Source organism: Scheffersomyces spartinae (genome assembly GCF_019049425.1).
Source record: "Scheffersomyces spartinae strain ARV_011 chromosome Unknown scaffold_5, whole genome shotgun sequence".
Lineage (NCBI taxonomy): Eukaryota > Fungi > Ascomycota > Pichiomycetes > Serinales > Debaryomycetaceae > Lizanozyma > Lizanozyma spartinae.
The window spans coordinates 193,228-209,296 of record NW_025065052.1 but is presented as its reverse complement, the minus strand read 5'-3'; the positions used below and the strand labels follow the sequence as shown (position 1 = coordinate 209,296).

The window sequence follows — 16,069 nt, the reverse complement described above, 5'->3', positions numbered from 1 at the left end:
GGAGATTTATTATCGTATCACAAAATTATTGTGAACAAGATCGAACAAGTTCAAGGGTACTCCTAATCACAATGATACTTGAATCACCTCCTGATGCCAATGACTCTCTTACAGGTCATATACAGTCCTTCCCTCTTATTATAGAGGACCAGAAAACCGGAAAGGACATCAAGAAGACGAGAGTGTATGTGAACAGCAGTCATACAGAGGATAAGGGTCTCATAAAGGGTGAAGATGACATACTTTTTCCTAACATCAGTATAGTGGCTATATGCCAGGAAGGACTATTCATGGGGTTACTTACCAGAAATACGTATTTGACCATACGACATAGACAAGTAGGAGTTAATGAGCTTTCCGATGAGCAATGGAAAGATTCCCTTCTCCAACTCTTCCCCATTGAAGAATCTGATTTAATGGAGAATGGAGATAATCAAATCCAAATTGCGGCGAGATATGTATCACTGTTTGAGAACTATGATGAAGAACTTGGATATAATGATAATTCTGAGGCGTATTGTGCAGATCACATTACCTTACAGTTCCAGACAAAGGCTACGATTCCGGTGACCATCGGTGAGTTGGAATTGAAAAGAGTTTACGATGAAGAAGAATATGAAGCAGATCTAAAGGGTGAAGAAGATCATAAGGATGAAGAAGATCCAAAGGATGAAGACTCTTATGCTAATTATGTCAATGTGTTCAAATGGATGGATTTATTGATAAGCCACAATAAGCAACTCATGGAAAAGTGTAATGTATTGATAGAGGAAAGGTCAAATGCAGAGAATGAAAAGGAAAAGGTGTTTTACAACTACAATATTGCAAAGCAAGAGTTTGAGGAGATCAATAAAGATTTGAAGAACAAATTCTATACTGTTCTTAAGGCCAAGAAAGACCGAATATGGGCATTACAGAATGCTCTTGGACAACCAACAGATACTCTTTTTCAATTGAATGAGAAATACTATGAAGGGGGTGGGTTAGTGAGTAGTAAGTTTGACAAGCTTCAGAAGCCACAAGAAGTTAGCCAACCCCCAGCATTGAAGCGACAAAAGGTTTCTTTCAAGAGTGAACCAGCCGATCCTTTTCAATTCAAGCCAATGGAATCATCGGAACCATCGGAAATAGCGGAACCGCCTATAAAGAAGGAACAGAAGTTGAAACAGACCAGTTTCTACGGCCGACAGAAGAGTGATTCGGAGTTGGTTCACAGTGTATTGGGAGAAACCGACAACGATAGTGATGAAGATGACGGTGATGCACAAGAAGAACAAGCAGAAGACAGTAATACAGAATATGAAGATGAAGAAAATAAGTCTGATTCAATTAATGAAGACGAACCAGACATAATTAAGTCTGAAGACATAATAGAAGATTCACTTGAATCTGTTGCACAAAAGGATGCCGATGATATGGTGAGTGAATCAGGTACAGTATACAGTGAAGAAGATCAAGGGAATAAAGATGACGTGGACACGACCACACGGGATGATTCTATGGACCAAGAAACTGATTATGGTAGTGAATAAACATATGGTAAGAATCATATTAAGACACTGGGTAACAGCAGAAGTATAATTAAGAAAAATTATGGGCTGTAAATATATGGTGCACTATAGAAAGGCAAGTACAGTTAGCGTAGTACGGTTAGCGTAGTACGGTTAGGGTAGTACGGTTGTATGTACCGTAGCACGCACTTCTAACATAGTACAACCAGTTTAGTAACAGTAGTACAGTAGTACAGTAGTATAGCAATGAAGTAGACATGGTATACAGTCAGATTATAGCACAGTTTTTACTACTGTACAGTTAGTCAGTTACAATAGTATCTTTATTCAACAGATTGTACTATTATAGTTGCCACTATATGCATTATGGGCTGTACACGACTATTTGCAACCCATCATCTTTAACTTTTCACCTGGAAAAAAAAATGGTAGTAAAAATCAAAGACTCCTTCCTTCTTCTCTGTGAAACACCATTTAGTCACAAGACCCCCCCCCCTTGAGAACTAGTTAATTCTAGTGGTAGAAACCATCATTGAAATTTGCGTACACGACGACGTGGTAACAGAAATCAACGGTGTGACTACTTTTTCTTCATTTCATTCCATTTAAAGGTTCTTTTTCTTCTCATTATAATTATATTATTATCCCCGATCCGATCCTACTACTTTGTCTGTTTGTCTGTTTGTGTTTATTAAAATTATCTGTTCCTTTATTTCTCCTTGTTAACTATGGGCTACTACAATCCATATCAGTCTATTCCTCAACAATATATGGCTCAGTCATATTATCCCCAGTTCTACTCTTCTACCACATCAGACTCAAATGCTGATCCTCAGCCTGATTCAGACGTGTCGAACGCGAACACCGGTATAGTGAACCACCTTGGTGATGGCGGTAATGGTGCTGGTGGCAATCATGATGGTGGTGATGCCAGTGCCAATAACAGCGGCGGTGATCATGATGGCACTTTTCCTTTTGGTGGTGGTCGCAATTTGAATTACCCTCAATATACTGATCCTCATTATCAGCATCATCAACAACAACATCAACAACCACAACAGCAGCAACATTCTTCTTCAACTGATTCCATCAACCATAATAAAATGTTGCCTAATGCCGGTGTTCTTAGTACTGACCGCTTTAACTCATATACTGATGCCTCCGGTTACTCTGGATCTCATCAGTTCCCTCCTCATCACTCTTCAGTGATGTCTAACGCTGGGAACTCTTACTATGACGATGAAAATTCATATATCAACAGCTCTGTTGGTTACGGATCTGGCTACGGCAATGTGTCTTTGAACGGCAGTACTTCTATGATGGGTCCTGGGCTGTTTGGACGCTCCAACTCTGCCCATGAAGGCGGTGATAACAATATTAACAGATTGAATAACTCTAATGGCAACTCCGAGAGACAAAGCACAAATAGTAACGAAGGTGGAGATAACAACAATAATAGCAATAGACCTAATGATGATTACAACTTACTACTTTCATCTGCTCAATTCCCTCCCCAATTACACAATCCTGCAATCTCTGCACCATATGGTGGTGTGGTTCCTGGTATGATGAACAGTGGTGGTAATAAAGGTCATAGCAGACATCCCTCGAGTTCCAATCCCTTGGGAGTTTCTCATTTGATGAACCCAAATCCAATTGGGTTAACTTCTCAAGTTGGATCTGCTGGTTCAATGGGACCAGGAAACAGTGGTGTTGGAGGTGTTGTACCATCAGCCAATAATTTTCAAAGTGGAGGACAACCTGGAGGAGTTAACTCCAGTGCACCATCCCGTACTGTTTATTTGGGAAACATTCCTAATGATCTTCAACCTAATGAATTATTAGATTACGTCAGAAGTGGAATAATAGAAACGGTGAAAATCTTACCCACCAAGAATTGTGCCTTTATATCATTTGTTGATCCTCAACTGGCATTATTATTCCATAGTGATTGTATTTTGAAAAAGTTGAATATTAAAGGTAATGATATTAGAATTGGATGGGGTAAGAATAATCCAATTTATCCTCTGGTTTTGGAAGCCATTCAAAACCATGGAGCAACCAGAAATGTTTATTTGGGCAATTTGAATAGTCATATTACGGGAAGTATGATTACAGAACAAGAATTACGAGACGATTTGGCAATTTATGGTATTATTGATTGCATTAAAATTATTCCTGAAAAAGGTATTGCATTTGTTCATTTCCTTAGCATTTTATCAGCCATTAGATGTGTTTCTGAATTACCTTTAGTTGAAAAGTATCTGGATAAGAAATGTTATTATGGTAAAGACAGGTGTGCATTTATTACCAAGACTCAACAACACAATGCAGCTCAATACTTAGGTTTAGCACCGGGAATGGAGCACATTGTTACAGCAGCAGATCGTGAATTTATTTCTAGCGCATTGGTACAACAATCAGCCGCAGCAGCTCAAATTGCTACACAAGCTGGAGGTGCCAATAATTTGGGAAACAGAACTGTTTATTTGGGGAATTTACATCAAGATTCATCTGTTGAAGAGATTTGCAATGTTGTTAGAGGAGGATTACTTCAAAGTATTCGTTTCTTAAAGGAACGCCATGTTTGCTTCATTACATTCATTGATCCCATTGCAGCAGCCCAATTCTTTGCCATGTGCCAATTACATGGATTAACTATTCATAATCGTCGGATTAAAGTTGGTTGGGGGAAGCATAGTGGACCGTTACTGAATGCTTTATCATTAGCCGTTTCCAATGGAGCCAGTAGAAACATTTATGTGGGGAATATTTTGGATTTTGAATACTATAACCCAACTAAATTAAGAGATGATTTCTCTAAATTTGGAGAAATAGAACAAATTAATTATTTGGAAGAAAAGAACTGTGCCTTTATTAATTTTGTTAATATTGCCAATGCGATTAAAGCCATTGATGGGATTAAATCATTTGGTGATTATAGAAATTTGAAGATCAATTTTGGTAAAGATAGATGTGGGAACTTACCTCGTCAATTTCAAAATCAGAATAACATGATGATGCCCATGAATAACAACAATAATAATAATAACAATAACAGTCCTTCCAATTATACTGGACAAGACGATGCTGAATTGTTACCGCTTGAAGATTCCCCCGATGGTGGTCTTGGAACCATTAGTGGGTTGGAGATTGGTGGGATGGGTGAAGTAGTGGAACATAATAATGATAACAATGATATTGATGATGAACCTACCACTACTACGATGTCACTATCTGCATTTGATAGTCAAGTGGAAGACAATGATGATGAGAATAATGATCTGCTTGTTGATAAAGCAGCCAATCCTCCAATATAAACAGCACCTTAATGATTTGATTTGATTTGATTCTTTTGTTTTATTTGATATTATTGATTTATTTTATTGCATTTAAGATACCCATTTTATGTTCTTTACTTCGTTTAGTTTTCTTTAGTTATTTTAATGACATCAACATTCACATAGAAGGCAAGAGTTTGGCGATAATCAAGATAAACACAAACACCACAAACAACACTAGGGCGATTTTAATCATCCAGAATAGCGATATTTTTGAGCCCAGTTTATTGGAAACATAATTGTTCAAATTGGATCCCACTCGGTCCATGGTATCGGCATTGGCACTCAATTGGTTTGAGGTGGCGGAGATCATGTCTTTGTCTTCACCCATCAAGGCGTTGGAGAAGTTGAGCGTAGTGGACTTCAACACCAGAGCCAAATCAAGTAATTCATTAAACATATCCTGTTGAATCGATTCATGGTAATCATTGGTCCGAACTGTGGATTTGGGGTCGTCCAAAATGGATTTATCTTTTGACAAGAGTCTTTGCCTCAACGATAGAAGTGTTTCATTGGTGTCGGCCAGAGGGTTAGTGTCAGTGTCATCTTTGATATGACTAATAACGTCATCTGTACTGGTATCATCACCACTAACTTCGTCCTGTTTAGATTCTTCCTGGACACGTTGCCATTGCTTATTGACAACGTATTCCTTCTCTTCTAGGATGTTAAGCAACTTGAGAAGCTGTGGTGTAGGGGTCTTGGTGGAGTTGATGAGCTTGAGAAGATCACTCCTTATAGTCGTAAGTTCTAGCTTGAACACATACGGTGAAAGGGTTAAGGGGTCATTATCGTATAGCGACGGGACCTTGAGGGAATCTATTCGATTCTGGTATTGTGCTATTATAGCTGTCGTCATGGGTGAATAAAACAGTGTACGACTGTGTAAGACTGTGTACGACTGTGTAAGACAGTGTTCGTGGGTGTAGTTGAGTTTTAGCTTGAGGGATACTTTGCCACGTGACTACTTGGCCTGTGTGATCACGTGATGTATCTCCGTTTTTGTATATATATGGGATGTTTTAACTGAATATGTTGTTATTTGGTTACAAAATCAACGTACTCTTCCCAGCTCTTGTCTTTCACTCATTAACAATCGATAGCTAACCCCACGACAACGATAATAATAATAATATCCCTCTATATTTATTTAGTTTATTTTTTGGCGTAGTTTCTGGAACGTGATAGTGACTTGTATACGTTCATGTAGTGAATAATACGTTCATGCAGTGAATAATCCTAATGGTAGCAACTCTCGGTACGTGCATTGGGAGTGCATATGGATTCATTCCATTGCAAAAGTACATCAACGTGAATGAGATCACTATGAACCTTAGAGAATTTCATAAAAGGCGTGGCTTCTCTTTGCCTAAAGTTAGTCCAGAATCTGATTATATCAGAATATGTACGTGAATACGTACTTAATCATTGTAATAACAGAGTCAACTATGCATATATATATATGTATATATAAATGTATATATACTTGTGTATCCACTTATTCGCTTATTTATATTCTCTAATCGTGACTCCTGCATAGTGCACTTCGCGCTACCACCGTGTAGTAATGTAGGTAACTAATTTCAGTTAGCATCATAATGTCTGTTAAGGGAAGGTTCAACCACCAAAATACATTTGAACCGTTTCTTTTCCGTAACTAATAATAATTTCAAGCTATCATAATTTTATATACCCCAGTTGGACCACCAAATCCATTTGAGTCTGAACGTTGACTTTCCTTATTGGCTCTGACTTTGACTTTGACTTGACCCTGACTCTAAAATTGTCTCATTGTGTGTTGATTGTTGATTGTTTAAATTGTCTGTTGAGAGTCTGAACCTCTGTTTTGATCGTTATCAATTTGAGTGATCCTTTTTTAACGTTCGTTTTACATCATGAACGGCTCATTCTTGGCATTATCAATAATAATATTGGGGATTCTTTCCAAGGTGACCCACGGTGAAATGTCGGAGTATGGTTGTTTTGCCAAATCATCAGTACAGTCGCTTTACACCTTTGGCGATTCATATACTTACCAGTCAAGTAGTCATTGTACTGAAAAATGTTCATCTGACGGAGTGGCTGCTCTTATCGACGGGGGTGATTGTTGGTGTGGGTCTGAAGTCCCCCCCAGTTCGTTACAGGTGGACTCATCCTTTTGCGATATTCCTTGTCAAGGTTATAATAAAGAGAATTGTGGTGGACAAGATTATTTTTTGATTTATGCTGATAGTGGGGCTCAAACAGCCGTGTTATCATCATCGTCGTCGTCACGGCTGTCGTCCACAGCTACTTCAAGGTCATCAACTTCATCAAAGCTGTCATCTTCATCTTCATCATCTGCTACCTCCTCATCAGAGACTTCGCCTTCTTCTTCTTCTTCTTCTTCTTCTTCTTTATCAGAAACTTCCTCCTCTTCCTCATCATCATCCTCCTCCTCGTCTTCTTCCAACTCTCGCAGCCCGCTGTACATTACCTACGTTTCTACGGTTACTGCCAGTGCTGGTTCTCAATCTGCCTCTGTTGTGGAAATCACAGAAACAGTACATCCTTCTTCTGCTTCTGATTCGGCAGAGACTTCAAATACAGCCACTTCCAAAGGTCAATCAAAATCAAAGAAATTGTCTGGTGGTGCCATTGCTGGTATAGTCATTGGTGCAGTTCTTGGAGCAGGTCTACTTATTGGTCTTGTACTTTTTTTCCTTTGGTGGAGACGGAAGCATTCTGATGATAATGATTCAGATTTCGATACTGTTCTTTACAATGAAAAAATGGACGGTGCTGCAGGAGGTGCAACAAGATCTACTCATCCTTATAATGCATTTAATGCTCCAAGAAATAATCTCGATAATGATTACCAAATCAACCCCAATCCCTTTTTAAATAACCTGACAGCAGGAGCTACAGCTGCCGCAGGACTTGGAATGGCCGTGGGTCAAAAACTGGATTCCATAGGGAGAAGTGGTACTTCCAATACTAATAGAAGTGCATACCATAATACATCTAAGCATTCACTGTCCAATGGGGGGAATTCATCAATTTTGAATGAAGAATTCCTTTTTGATAGTGCAGGAGTAAGTCCTGGATATTTGGATCCAAGCTTGATGCCTCCAGATGCCGAATATGGTCGGAGAAGATTAAGTAATGGAAGTTTACCTGACCTTGCAACAAATGGAGGCTTGAAAGTTGTCAATTAAATCAAATCATTACAGGATTAACAAACGCATACTCGGAAATTATCATTATCATATCATTGAATAACATTACATTACATTACGCTACGCTGCAACATATCTTGCTGTCGTTTTTATGATTATTAATCTATCATTGTGAAATACTATTATTGTTTCTTCATATTATCATTAGCACGGCCCCTCCTTAAGTATATAAATATATCACTATTTCTACTACTTCATGGGTTATTAGGCACGGGCCTTAGAGGGGACTGACCTTATTAAAGCCCATACGGCCATCTCACTCTTTATTATTATTGCAGTCGTGGTAGTGTATTTACCGTATTCTTAGATTTAGATTCAATCAACGATCAAAGGTCCCACCTCGGAATCTATTTTTGGTACTCCGGCAATAAGGGTGTCATCTATTGGGGACAATAGGGTCTTAAGTAAACAACAACATGATATTGCGACGTGCATAAAGGAACGCGGTTTCGCTAATTTCAAGGAACTTTTACAAAATCTGACGTCAGAGACAAACGAAAACTTATTCTGTTGTTTTCACGTGCCAGTTCAGGGTTGAACCCTAAGCTTGTTGACGTGCGGGTAACGTCATTTAAGGTGTGTACCGACCATATAACTTACTTATTAATTGGTAGCACCGCTATTTGTCTGGGTCTTTTGTGTAACTATATCGCACAGTCTGAAAATTTTTTCAGTACCAAATTCATCATTGAAAAAACCCTATAACGATTTCTTGCTTCTCCTCTCTTTATATCATCAACATCATCATCAATACATAATGTCTGGATCTGGTGCTTCTGGTAACAAGTTCCGTATGTCGTTGGCTTTGCCAACCGGTGCCATCATGAACTGTGCTGACAACTCTGGTGCTAGAAACTTATACATTTTAGCTGTCAAGGGTTTCGGTGCTCGTTTGAACAGATTGCCAGCTGCTTCTGCTGGTGATATGGTCATGGCCACTGTTAAGAAGGGTAAGCCAGAATTGAGAAAGAAGGTTTGGCCTGCTATTGTCATTAGACAATCCAAGCCATGGAGAAGAAAGGATGGTACTTTCTTGTACTTTGAAGACAATGCTGGTGTCATCGTTAACCCTAAGGGTGAAATGAAGGGTTCTGCCATCACTGGTCCAGTTGCTAAGGAATGTGCTGACTTGTGGCCCAGAATTGCTTCTAACTCTGGTGTTGTTGTCTAAGTTTATGTCATAATCATTACTTTTGTATATGCTTAATACTACATATTGAAAGAAGAAATAAGAGTAGAGTAATTGAACAAGTTATAATTGTATTATATTAATCAACGTATTTGGGTGTTGGTAAACTCTCAACATCACTATCTTCATGTTCACCATTAACCATTGGTCGTCCTCCATCAGGTTTTTCTCTTGGTTCATTATGGTACATCACTGATTGGTTCAATACCGGAACTGGATGACTAGACATTGAAGTGGTACGACTTAATGGTAACATGGTATAGTATTTCCCTCCATTAATCTGTCCATTCCCATTGTTGTTATTGTTATTATTGTTGTTGTTGTTGTTAGCATTATTATTATTGGTGGTATTATTCTCAAAGTACCCAACATATTGAGACCCTGGTGATGATGGAACTGCCAAAAATTGCTTCTGTGTACCATCACCTTGTGGTGGAACATTCTGCTGTGGAACAATGGTGAACACTTGTTGGCTAACAGGATCATAAAACTGTTGAGATTGTGGAGGTTGAGGAGATGGGTTATTATTATTGGAAGTATTGTTGACATAATAAGGCCCTTGAGGTGAATAATTCATCATCATCGGTATTCCATAAGGAATTGATGGTTGTGCTTGTTGTGCTTGTGCTTGTGCTTGTGCTTGTGTATGTACTTGTGCTTGTGCGTGTTGAGCTTGTGCTTGTGAATGCTGAGATGCTTGTGACTGAGCAGGTTCTTCAGGTTGTCCTTTCTCTGATAATTGTGGATTCTTGGTCTCAATGGGGGTGATTATAGTCCCATCACTGTTTATCATGTTCCCCAACCTTGGTGATGAAGCAACTCCTGAAGCACTTGCATTAGTACGATGAGATGCAGCAGTTGTTCCATTCTTAAGGAAAACAGCAGAATTTCTATTGATAGTACTGCTGTTTGTGGTAGCTAAATGATTAGGGGATTTGACTCTTCTGGCAGCAATGGAACCGGAATTAATTGATCGGGGACTTGTTGCTGTACCTTGGGAAATAACTGAAGCAGATCTGCTTATCTTAGAATTAGATAAAATTGGATGTAACGATTTATTATCAACGTTATTGTAAATATATTGCGCTCTTGCAGTTGCTGATGTCAAAGAAGTCAATGCTTTCAAATGAGTAAACCAATCTTTCATATCTGCTTGGGTTGAAGCTCTGAAAACCCATTTATGAGCTTTATTTAAAATCCCATTAGCCTTTGTAATTAATGAAAATTGGGAGTCTTTGGAGTTTTCTTGAACAGTACACAGACTTAAAGGTAATGACATTAAAGGAGTTAAATCCCGTTTCCTATCTGGAGTTTTGAATTCATGAAAGAAATTAGCAGTTAGCACATAATATCCACTTGAATAAGATTTTAAATATTTGGATTTACGTTCCAATGTACCTTCTTTAATCAGTAAAGTTTGAGGAGAATTTAAACCTGGAACTTGTAATTCTGAAGCCTTTCTAACTGGGAAAGTTAAATCAATAAATCTACCTTGAGGTCCACTAACAGATGTGGAAGAAGTTGTAGAAGGTGGGATTTCAGAACCTCCAGGTGAATGTCTTGCAATAAATGAATCCCATTCAAAGTTTGGTTCCTTAGAAAGAAAACCATTTGTAATATTTGGTACCAAATACTCATTAAAAATATTCTTTTCGGAACCCACAAGATTTAAAAACATTGATAAGTAATTTTGAATTTCTAAAACCACAATTGATTCTAATTTACTTCCAGCAGTTTGTAAATTAGCATAAGCTTCATATAAATCATTTTCTTCAACAATTTGCTTTTTCAATTGACGTTCTAATTTGATTTTAACCAAAAATGGATCATTTTTACCTTCAGTGGCATTTGATGAATCATCATGACCATGACCATGATGATTGTTATCGGATCTAATAGTAAATTTCCCAGTTAAAGAAGATTCATATAATTGTAATAAATGTTTTGTTTCAACCAATTCTTTACCCAAATTATTTTTAAAATCATTGTGTAAATCTTTAATTTCTTTTATTTTCACCATTAAATCACGACGTAACTCTTCTAATTTAGGAATAATTATCCCATTCAAATCCTTAAGAGTTTTGGAACTAGTATTGAAATTCTTCAGATGATACTTGTTAAGAATCGAACCTAAATCTTGAATAGACCCGTTGCCCACAGGTAAAAAGAACCAATCAATTGGGATACTTTCATAATCTGAGGAATTATTATTGTTTGATTGAGAATGGCGTGATGAAATCCCTAACCCCTTGGAACCAGATCCTCCGGACCCAGACCCTGGATTTACCAGCAAAGTAGGAATGGTAGTATTCGATACGGCTTGTTGAAGTCGTAATTGTTGTCGAACAATCTCCTCTTGAACAGAGGCGTAATCTTTGAAATAGGTAACCAATTCCTTAATGATGGATCTCCAAGCTTGAAACCTATTGGCTAGAACCTCCGTAGGATATTCACTATTACTTGGGAAGGAATAAGGAATCAGTACCACTAATGGATTACCATGATTATTGGTACTAGACATAATACTAGATCTTTAATAGATGGAATAGGACCTGTAAGAATATTACACGTATTATATTTACAGTATGCGATGTGTTTGAAAGGAAGCAATATATTTCTGCTTATATATAAAATGTTTAGTTGTATGTTGACCTCGGTGAAAATGACACAAATGCCTGCGGTTATTGTTTGTTTTTGTGCCAACGAAGTCACGAATCGAACCGGTGCCCCGGAAAATTGTTACCATGATGCATAGGAATTCCATTGGGTCATGGCACAAAGACAATGGAGATGAGATGATGCTAAGATAAGGGCTGAGGTAAGGGGCCCATGTTAATGATATTTATTACTCGTTTCGTCATAGAAGGTGGGGTTAAGATATTTGAAAACGGGCTAAGTATCAGGCGGATATAACAAATCACAGGTTTATGGTTTCAAATTATGTAAGTGTATGTTGCAGCCATTACGTGCCCCACTTATTATTAAGCATTGTACAATACATTGCACTATATAGTAAGCGGAGGCTTCCTGGGTGGCTTCCGACATGTCTGGTAGCGCCGTTTACACCCAAGCAAAGCAACTCAAATAGTAATCCAATGCTCGCTACTATCATTCACAGTAGTCAACTATGGATGCAGAAGTAATAGAACTTTCTTCGTCTTCTGACCTATCAGATATAGAAGATGATGCAGTTGAAGAGGTTATCACTACTTCTTCACTGCCTATAAGAAGAAGACGACTAGTACGTCGGGCTCAGGCTCAATCCCAAAACAGTTCTCCTACAACCCATTCGCATACACCAGTTGAAACGGTTGACTCAGACGTGGAAAATGAGGATGAAGATTATGATGATGACGATGATGACGATTTGGAGATATTGGAGTTTAGAAAGAATACAGAGTCTTTAATCTCCCATAAGCATCAACAGCAAGTTGAAAAACTTAATCAAGTCACTTGTCCTATTTGCTTTGAGTCCCCTAACTTCCCAACAGTGACTTCCTGTGGTCATTTGTTCTGTTTAGAGTGTATCAAACAATCCATCTCATCATCTGCTGCAAGAGGACAAGTTTCCAGTGGGTCCCATGGTGCTGGGCTTTGTCCTCTTTGTCGGAAACGAGTTGTGTTCAGAGACACGGTTGTTTTACGCTTATGTACCAAAGGAGTCTCTGAAGTTCCTCCGGTCCCATCATAGAAAGCCAGTCAGTCAATAATCAAGTCTAGTAATGCATGTTTCTTGAACCTTCCATAATAAGCAATCAAATGGACGGAATGCCTTTGTGGTAGCGCCCTGTGTACAGTGCTTTAAGGGTAGTAAAAATTTGGTGAATGATAAATGCCACTGCCCCCGCTACTTTTAACTAAACTCTATTCATTCCATTGCTATTCAATCTAGCTATACTTGTATTCGCCATTACCTTCCGCTTCCAGTGAAATACTGAATTAACATAACAACAAACTGATTGGCCAGAATGAGTTCAGCAGCAAATGCACCTCCAGCCTATGAGGATGCCGCTCCCCAACAAGGAACGTCATCTGGGGAAAGAATGTTTGGTGACGATTTACCGGATGACTTTAAATATTCAGTTGATGTGGCCAGTTGTGAGCTCCCACTCCGTCAATTGTTCATAAGAAAGGTTTATTCTCTTCTTTCAGTTCAACTTGCCGTTACGGTAATTGTGGGGTTCATTATCAACTCCAACAAGGGAATTCAAACTTGGTGTTTGAACAACATTTGGCTTTACTATTTACTGATTGTGGGTACTTTTGGGTTTTTAATTGCCACCTGGTTCAAATCGAGGTCATATCCAACGAATCTCATTCTTTTAGGGGGGTTCACCCTTTGTGAGAGTTACTCTGTTGGGTTGTGCACCGTTTTATTTGATACTAATATTGTTATACAAGCGGTATTGTTAACATTTGTTATATTTATTGGATTAACGTTATTTGCTTTCCAAACTAAATATGATTTCATTTCTTGGGAAGGAGGACTTTCAATGGCTCTTTGGATGTTAATTTGTTTTGGATTCGTTGCAATGTTTTTACCGGGTAATACATCGACTGTTGAATTGATTTATGCTGGAGTTTCGGCAGTTATCTTTACTATTTATATTGTTATTGATACTCAAAAGATTATGAAAACGGCTCATTTGGATGATGAAGTCATTGCTACAATCTCCTTATATTTGGATATTATCAACTTATTCCTTGCAATCTTAAGAATCCTCAATAACCAAAATAGAGATTAAACTGAAATAAGTATTATAAATATAATCCTTCTAAATTCTCCTCGACTTTGTTTTTCAATACTCTTTCTTTAGCTTGTTTGAAATCATCCATCTTGACTTGCATTCTTCTTTCTCTTAATGCCAATAAACCTGCTTCGGTACACATGGCCTTAATATCAGCACCACTTAAATCATCTTTAGAGGTGACCAATTCATCTAATTTAACATCATCTGCTAAGCTCATTTTGGAAGTATGAATTCCTAAAATCTTTTTCTTTGTATTAGCATCAGGATTTTCAAACAAGATCTTTCTATCAATTCTACCAGGTCTAATCAAAGCAGGATCTAAAGACTCAATCTTATTGGTGGCCATAATAACTTTAATATCACCACGATCATCAAACCCATCCAATTGATTTAATAACTCCAACATGGTTCTTTGTATTTCCTTTTCACCTCCACTGGTAGATTCATATCTCTTGGTACCAATTGCATCGATTTCATCAATAAATACAATGGAAGGGGCATGTTCTGCAGCAATTTGAAAGATTTGTCGACATAATCGTGGACCATCACCAAGATACTTTTGAATCAATTCTGATCCAACAATTCTTAAGAAAGTTGCACTGGTTTGATTGGCAACCGCTTTGGCCAATAAGGTTTTCCCTGTACCTGGAGCACCGTACAATATAACACCCTTAGGAGGTTTAATACCCATTTCTTCATACAATTCAGGATGAGTTAAAGGTAATTCAACAGCTTCTTTGATCTCTTGAATTTGTGATTCCAAACCTCCAATATCAGCATAAGATTCTGTTGGAGATTTATCTAATTTCATAACACTTACCATTGGATCAGCATCATCTTGTAATACCCCAACGATTGCCACTGTTTTTTGATGTAATAATACTGAACATCCAGGTTCTAATAATCCTTTATCAACAAATGACATAATACTAACATAATATTCACTACCTGAAGTTGATGAAACAATTGCATGATCATCATCAACAATTTCTTCTAAAGTCCCAATTGACATGGGGTACCCTCTTAATTCATCTACTTTTTCTCGTTCCTCAGCTTGTCGTTGTTCAGTGGGTTGGAATGCTTCTTGATTGGTCACAAACTCTTCCTCCAACAACAAATGATCCTTGATTCTTTCTAATTTCAACAATTTCAATTTACATCTTGTATTTGGGTAAACAGAAGGTAATTTGACTGCGGTATCGGGTCCCTTTCTCCGTTTCTTACCAAACTTACTTTCCACTGGAGGTTCGTACTTTGGTTTTTCTTTCTTCTTGTCGTTAGGCTTCTTGGAGGGATCATTGCCGTTTCCAGGCATCCCCGATGGTCCTTGTCCCATGATTGTTGATTGATGGTGGTATATTTGGTGGTTAACGTTTAAAGTCGTTGATTTGTTGCCACTTAATTTTCGCCCATCAAAGTCACGTGATGAGTTGAAGTATACTAAACTCACTACAAGTGCGATACACTATATCACCATGTTCATGGCAGAAGCTCATGTTACTTCAGACATTGTATGTTCTTAATACGTTTAATATACGTATAGGTTGCTCAATCTAAGACGGCATTCTATCCGTTTAATCCATGGCTTCATTCTTTGCGTTCGCAATACATTTATGGTCAAGGAAAGCGGTGTACTAGCTCGTTACACCCATACGACTCTCGTTACTCTCATACGACTCACGTTACTCTCATACGACACTCGTTGCTCTCATACGACTCTCTTTGTTCTTACTATTCTCATTACACCCATGCCACTCTCTACAGTACTAAAGCCGTATTCCGTTCTCGCTATATAAATTCTATGATCTAGTGCACTTTTACCTCTAAACTGCATCAAGCTGAGGAAAACTGACCAGAATCAGGTGCTCTAACAACCTAAAACTAATCATCACCATCATCACCATTAATACTGTCTTTGTTTATTCATACTCATCTATACTCATCTCCATACTTGCCGTCTCCATACTCGCCTATACTTATCTACCCTGTACCTGTATCTGACAGTTGTACATCTATCCGCTTTATCACAGTACTACTCCATACTATTTTGGTGGTGACA

General features: G+C 38.1%; 9 protein-coding genes across 9 annotated transcripts; 6 read left to right on the top strand and 3 right to left on the bottom strand.

Moving 5' to 3' along the window:
* Positions 1 to 71: 71 nt before the first annotated feature.
* Positions 72 to 1,532, top strand: KQ657_004034 (uncharacterized protein; the record flags this gene model as incomplete). The annotated part of the gene is made up of 1 exon (XM_043194722.1): positions 72 to 1,532. The coding sequence occupies one exon, from the start codon at positions 72 to 74 to the stop codon at positions 1,530 to 1,532; it is 1,461 nt and encodes a 486-aa protein (XP_043050473.1).
* A 707-nt stretch (positions 1,533 to 2,239) lies between these two features.
* On the top strand, positions 2,240 to 4,831 carry KQ657_004033 (uncharacterized protein; the record flags this gene model as incomplete). Its single annotated transcript, XM_043194721.1, has 1 exon — positions 2,240 to 4,831. The coding sequence occupies one exon, from the start codon at positions 2,240 to 2,242 to the stop codon at positions 4,829 to 4,831; it is 2,592 nt and encodes an 863-aa protein (XP_043050472.1).
* A 139-nt stretch (positions 4,832 to 4,970) lies between these two features.
* KQ657_004032 (SNAP receptor) lies at positions 4,971 to 6,281 on the bottom strand (the record flags this gene model as incomplete). Its single annotated transcript, XM_043194720.1, has 2 exons — positions 4,971 to 5,586; positions 6,274 to 6,281. 2 exons carry the CDS (start codon positions 6,279 to 6,281, stop codon positions 4,971 to 4,973), a joined length of 624 nt encoding a protein of 207 aa, XP_043050471.1.
* Positions 6,282 to 6,816: 535 nt separating this feature from the next.
* Positions 6,817 to 8,049, top strand: WSC2 (Wsc2p; the record flags this gene model as incomplete). The annotated part of the gene is made up of 2 exons (XM_043194719.1): positions 6,817 to 6,824; positions 6,897 to 8,049. 2 exons carry the CDS (start codon positions 6,817 to 6,819, stop codon positions 8,047 to 8,049), a joined length of 1,161 nt encoding a protein of 386 aa, XP_043050470.1.
* Positions 8,050 to 8,827: 778 nt separating this feature from the next.
* RPL23A (60S ribosomal protein uL14) lies at positions 8,828 to 9,241 on the top strand (the record flags this gene model as incomplete). Its single annotated transcript, XM_043194718.1, has 1 exon — positions 8,828 to 9,241. One exon carries the CDS (start codon positions 8,828 to 8,830, stop codon positions 9,239 to 9,241), a length of 414 nt encoding a protein of 137 aa, XP_043050469.1.
* Positions 9,242 to 9,338: 97 nt separating this feature from the next.
* KQ657_004029 (uncharacterized protein) lies at positions 9,339 to 11,780 on the bottom strand (the record flags this gene model as incomplete). Its single annotated transcript, XM_043194717.1, has 1 exon — positions 9,339 to 11,780. One exon carries the CDS (start codon positions 11,778 to 11,780, stop codon positions 9,339 to 9,341), a length of 2,442 nt encoding a protein of 813 aa, XP_043050468.1.
* A 606-nt stretch (positions 11,781 to 12,386) lies between these two features.
* Positions 12,387 to 12,950, top strand: KQ657_004028 (SUMO-targeted ubiquitin ligase complex subunit; the record flags this gene model as incomplete). The annotated part of the gene is made up of 1 exon (XM_043194716.1): positions 12,387 to 12,950. One exon carries the CDS (start codon positions 12,387 to 12,389, stop codon positions 12,948 to 12,950), a length of 564 nt encoding a protein of 187 aa, XP_043050467.1.
* Positions 12,951 to 13,227: 277 nt separating this feature from the next.
* Positions 13,228 to 14,004, top strand: KQ657_004027 (uncharacterized protein; the record flags this gene model as incomplete). The annotated part of the gene is made up of 1 exon (XM_043194715.1): positions 13,228 to 14,004. One exon carries the CDS (start codon positions 13,228 to 13,230, stop codon positions 14,002 to 14,004), a length of 777 nt encoding a protein of 258 aa, XP_043050466.1.
* A 13-nt stretch (positions 14,005 to 14,017) lies between these two features.
* On the bottom strand, positions 14,018 to 15,346 carry RPT2 (proteasome regulatory particle base subunit; the record flags this gene model as incomplete). Its single annotated transcript, XM_043194714.1, has 1 exon — positions 14,018 to 15,346. The coding sequence occupies one exon, from the start codon at positions 15,344 to 15,346 to the stop codon at positions 14,018 to 14,020; it is 1,329 nt and encodes a 442-aa protein (XP_043050465.1).
* Between the last annotated feature and the right edge of the window lie 723 nt (positions 15,347 to 16,069).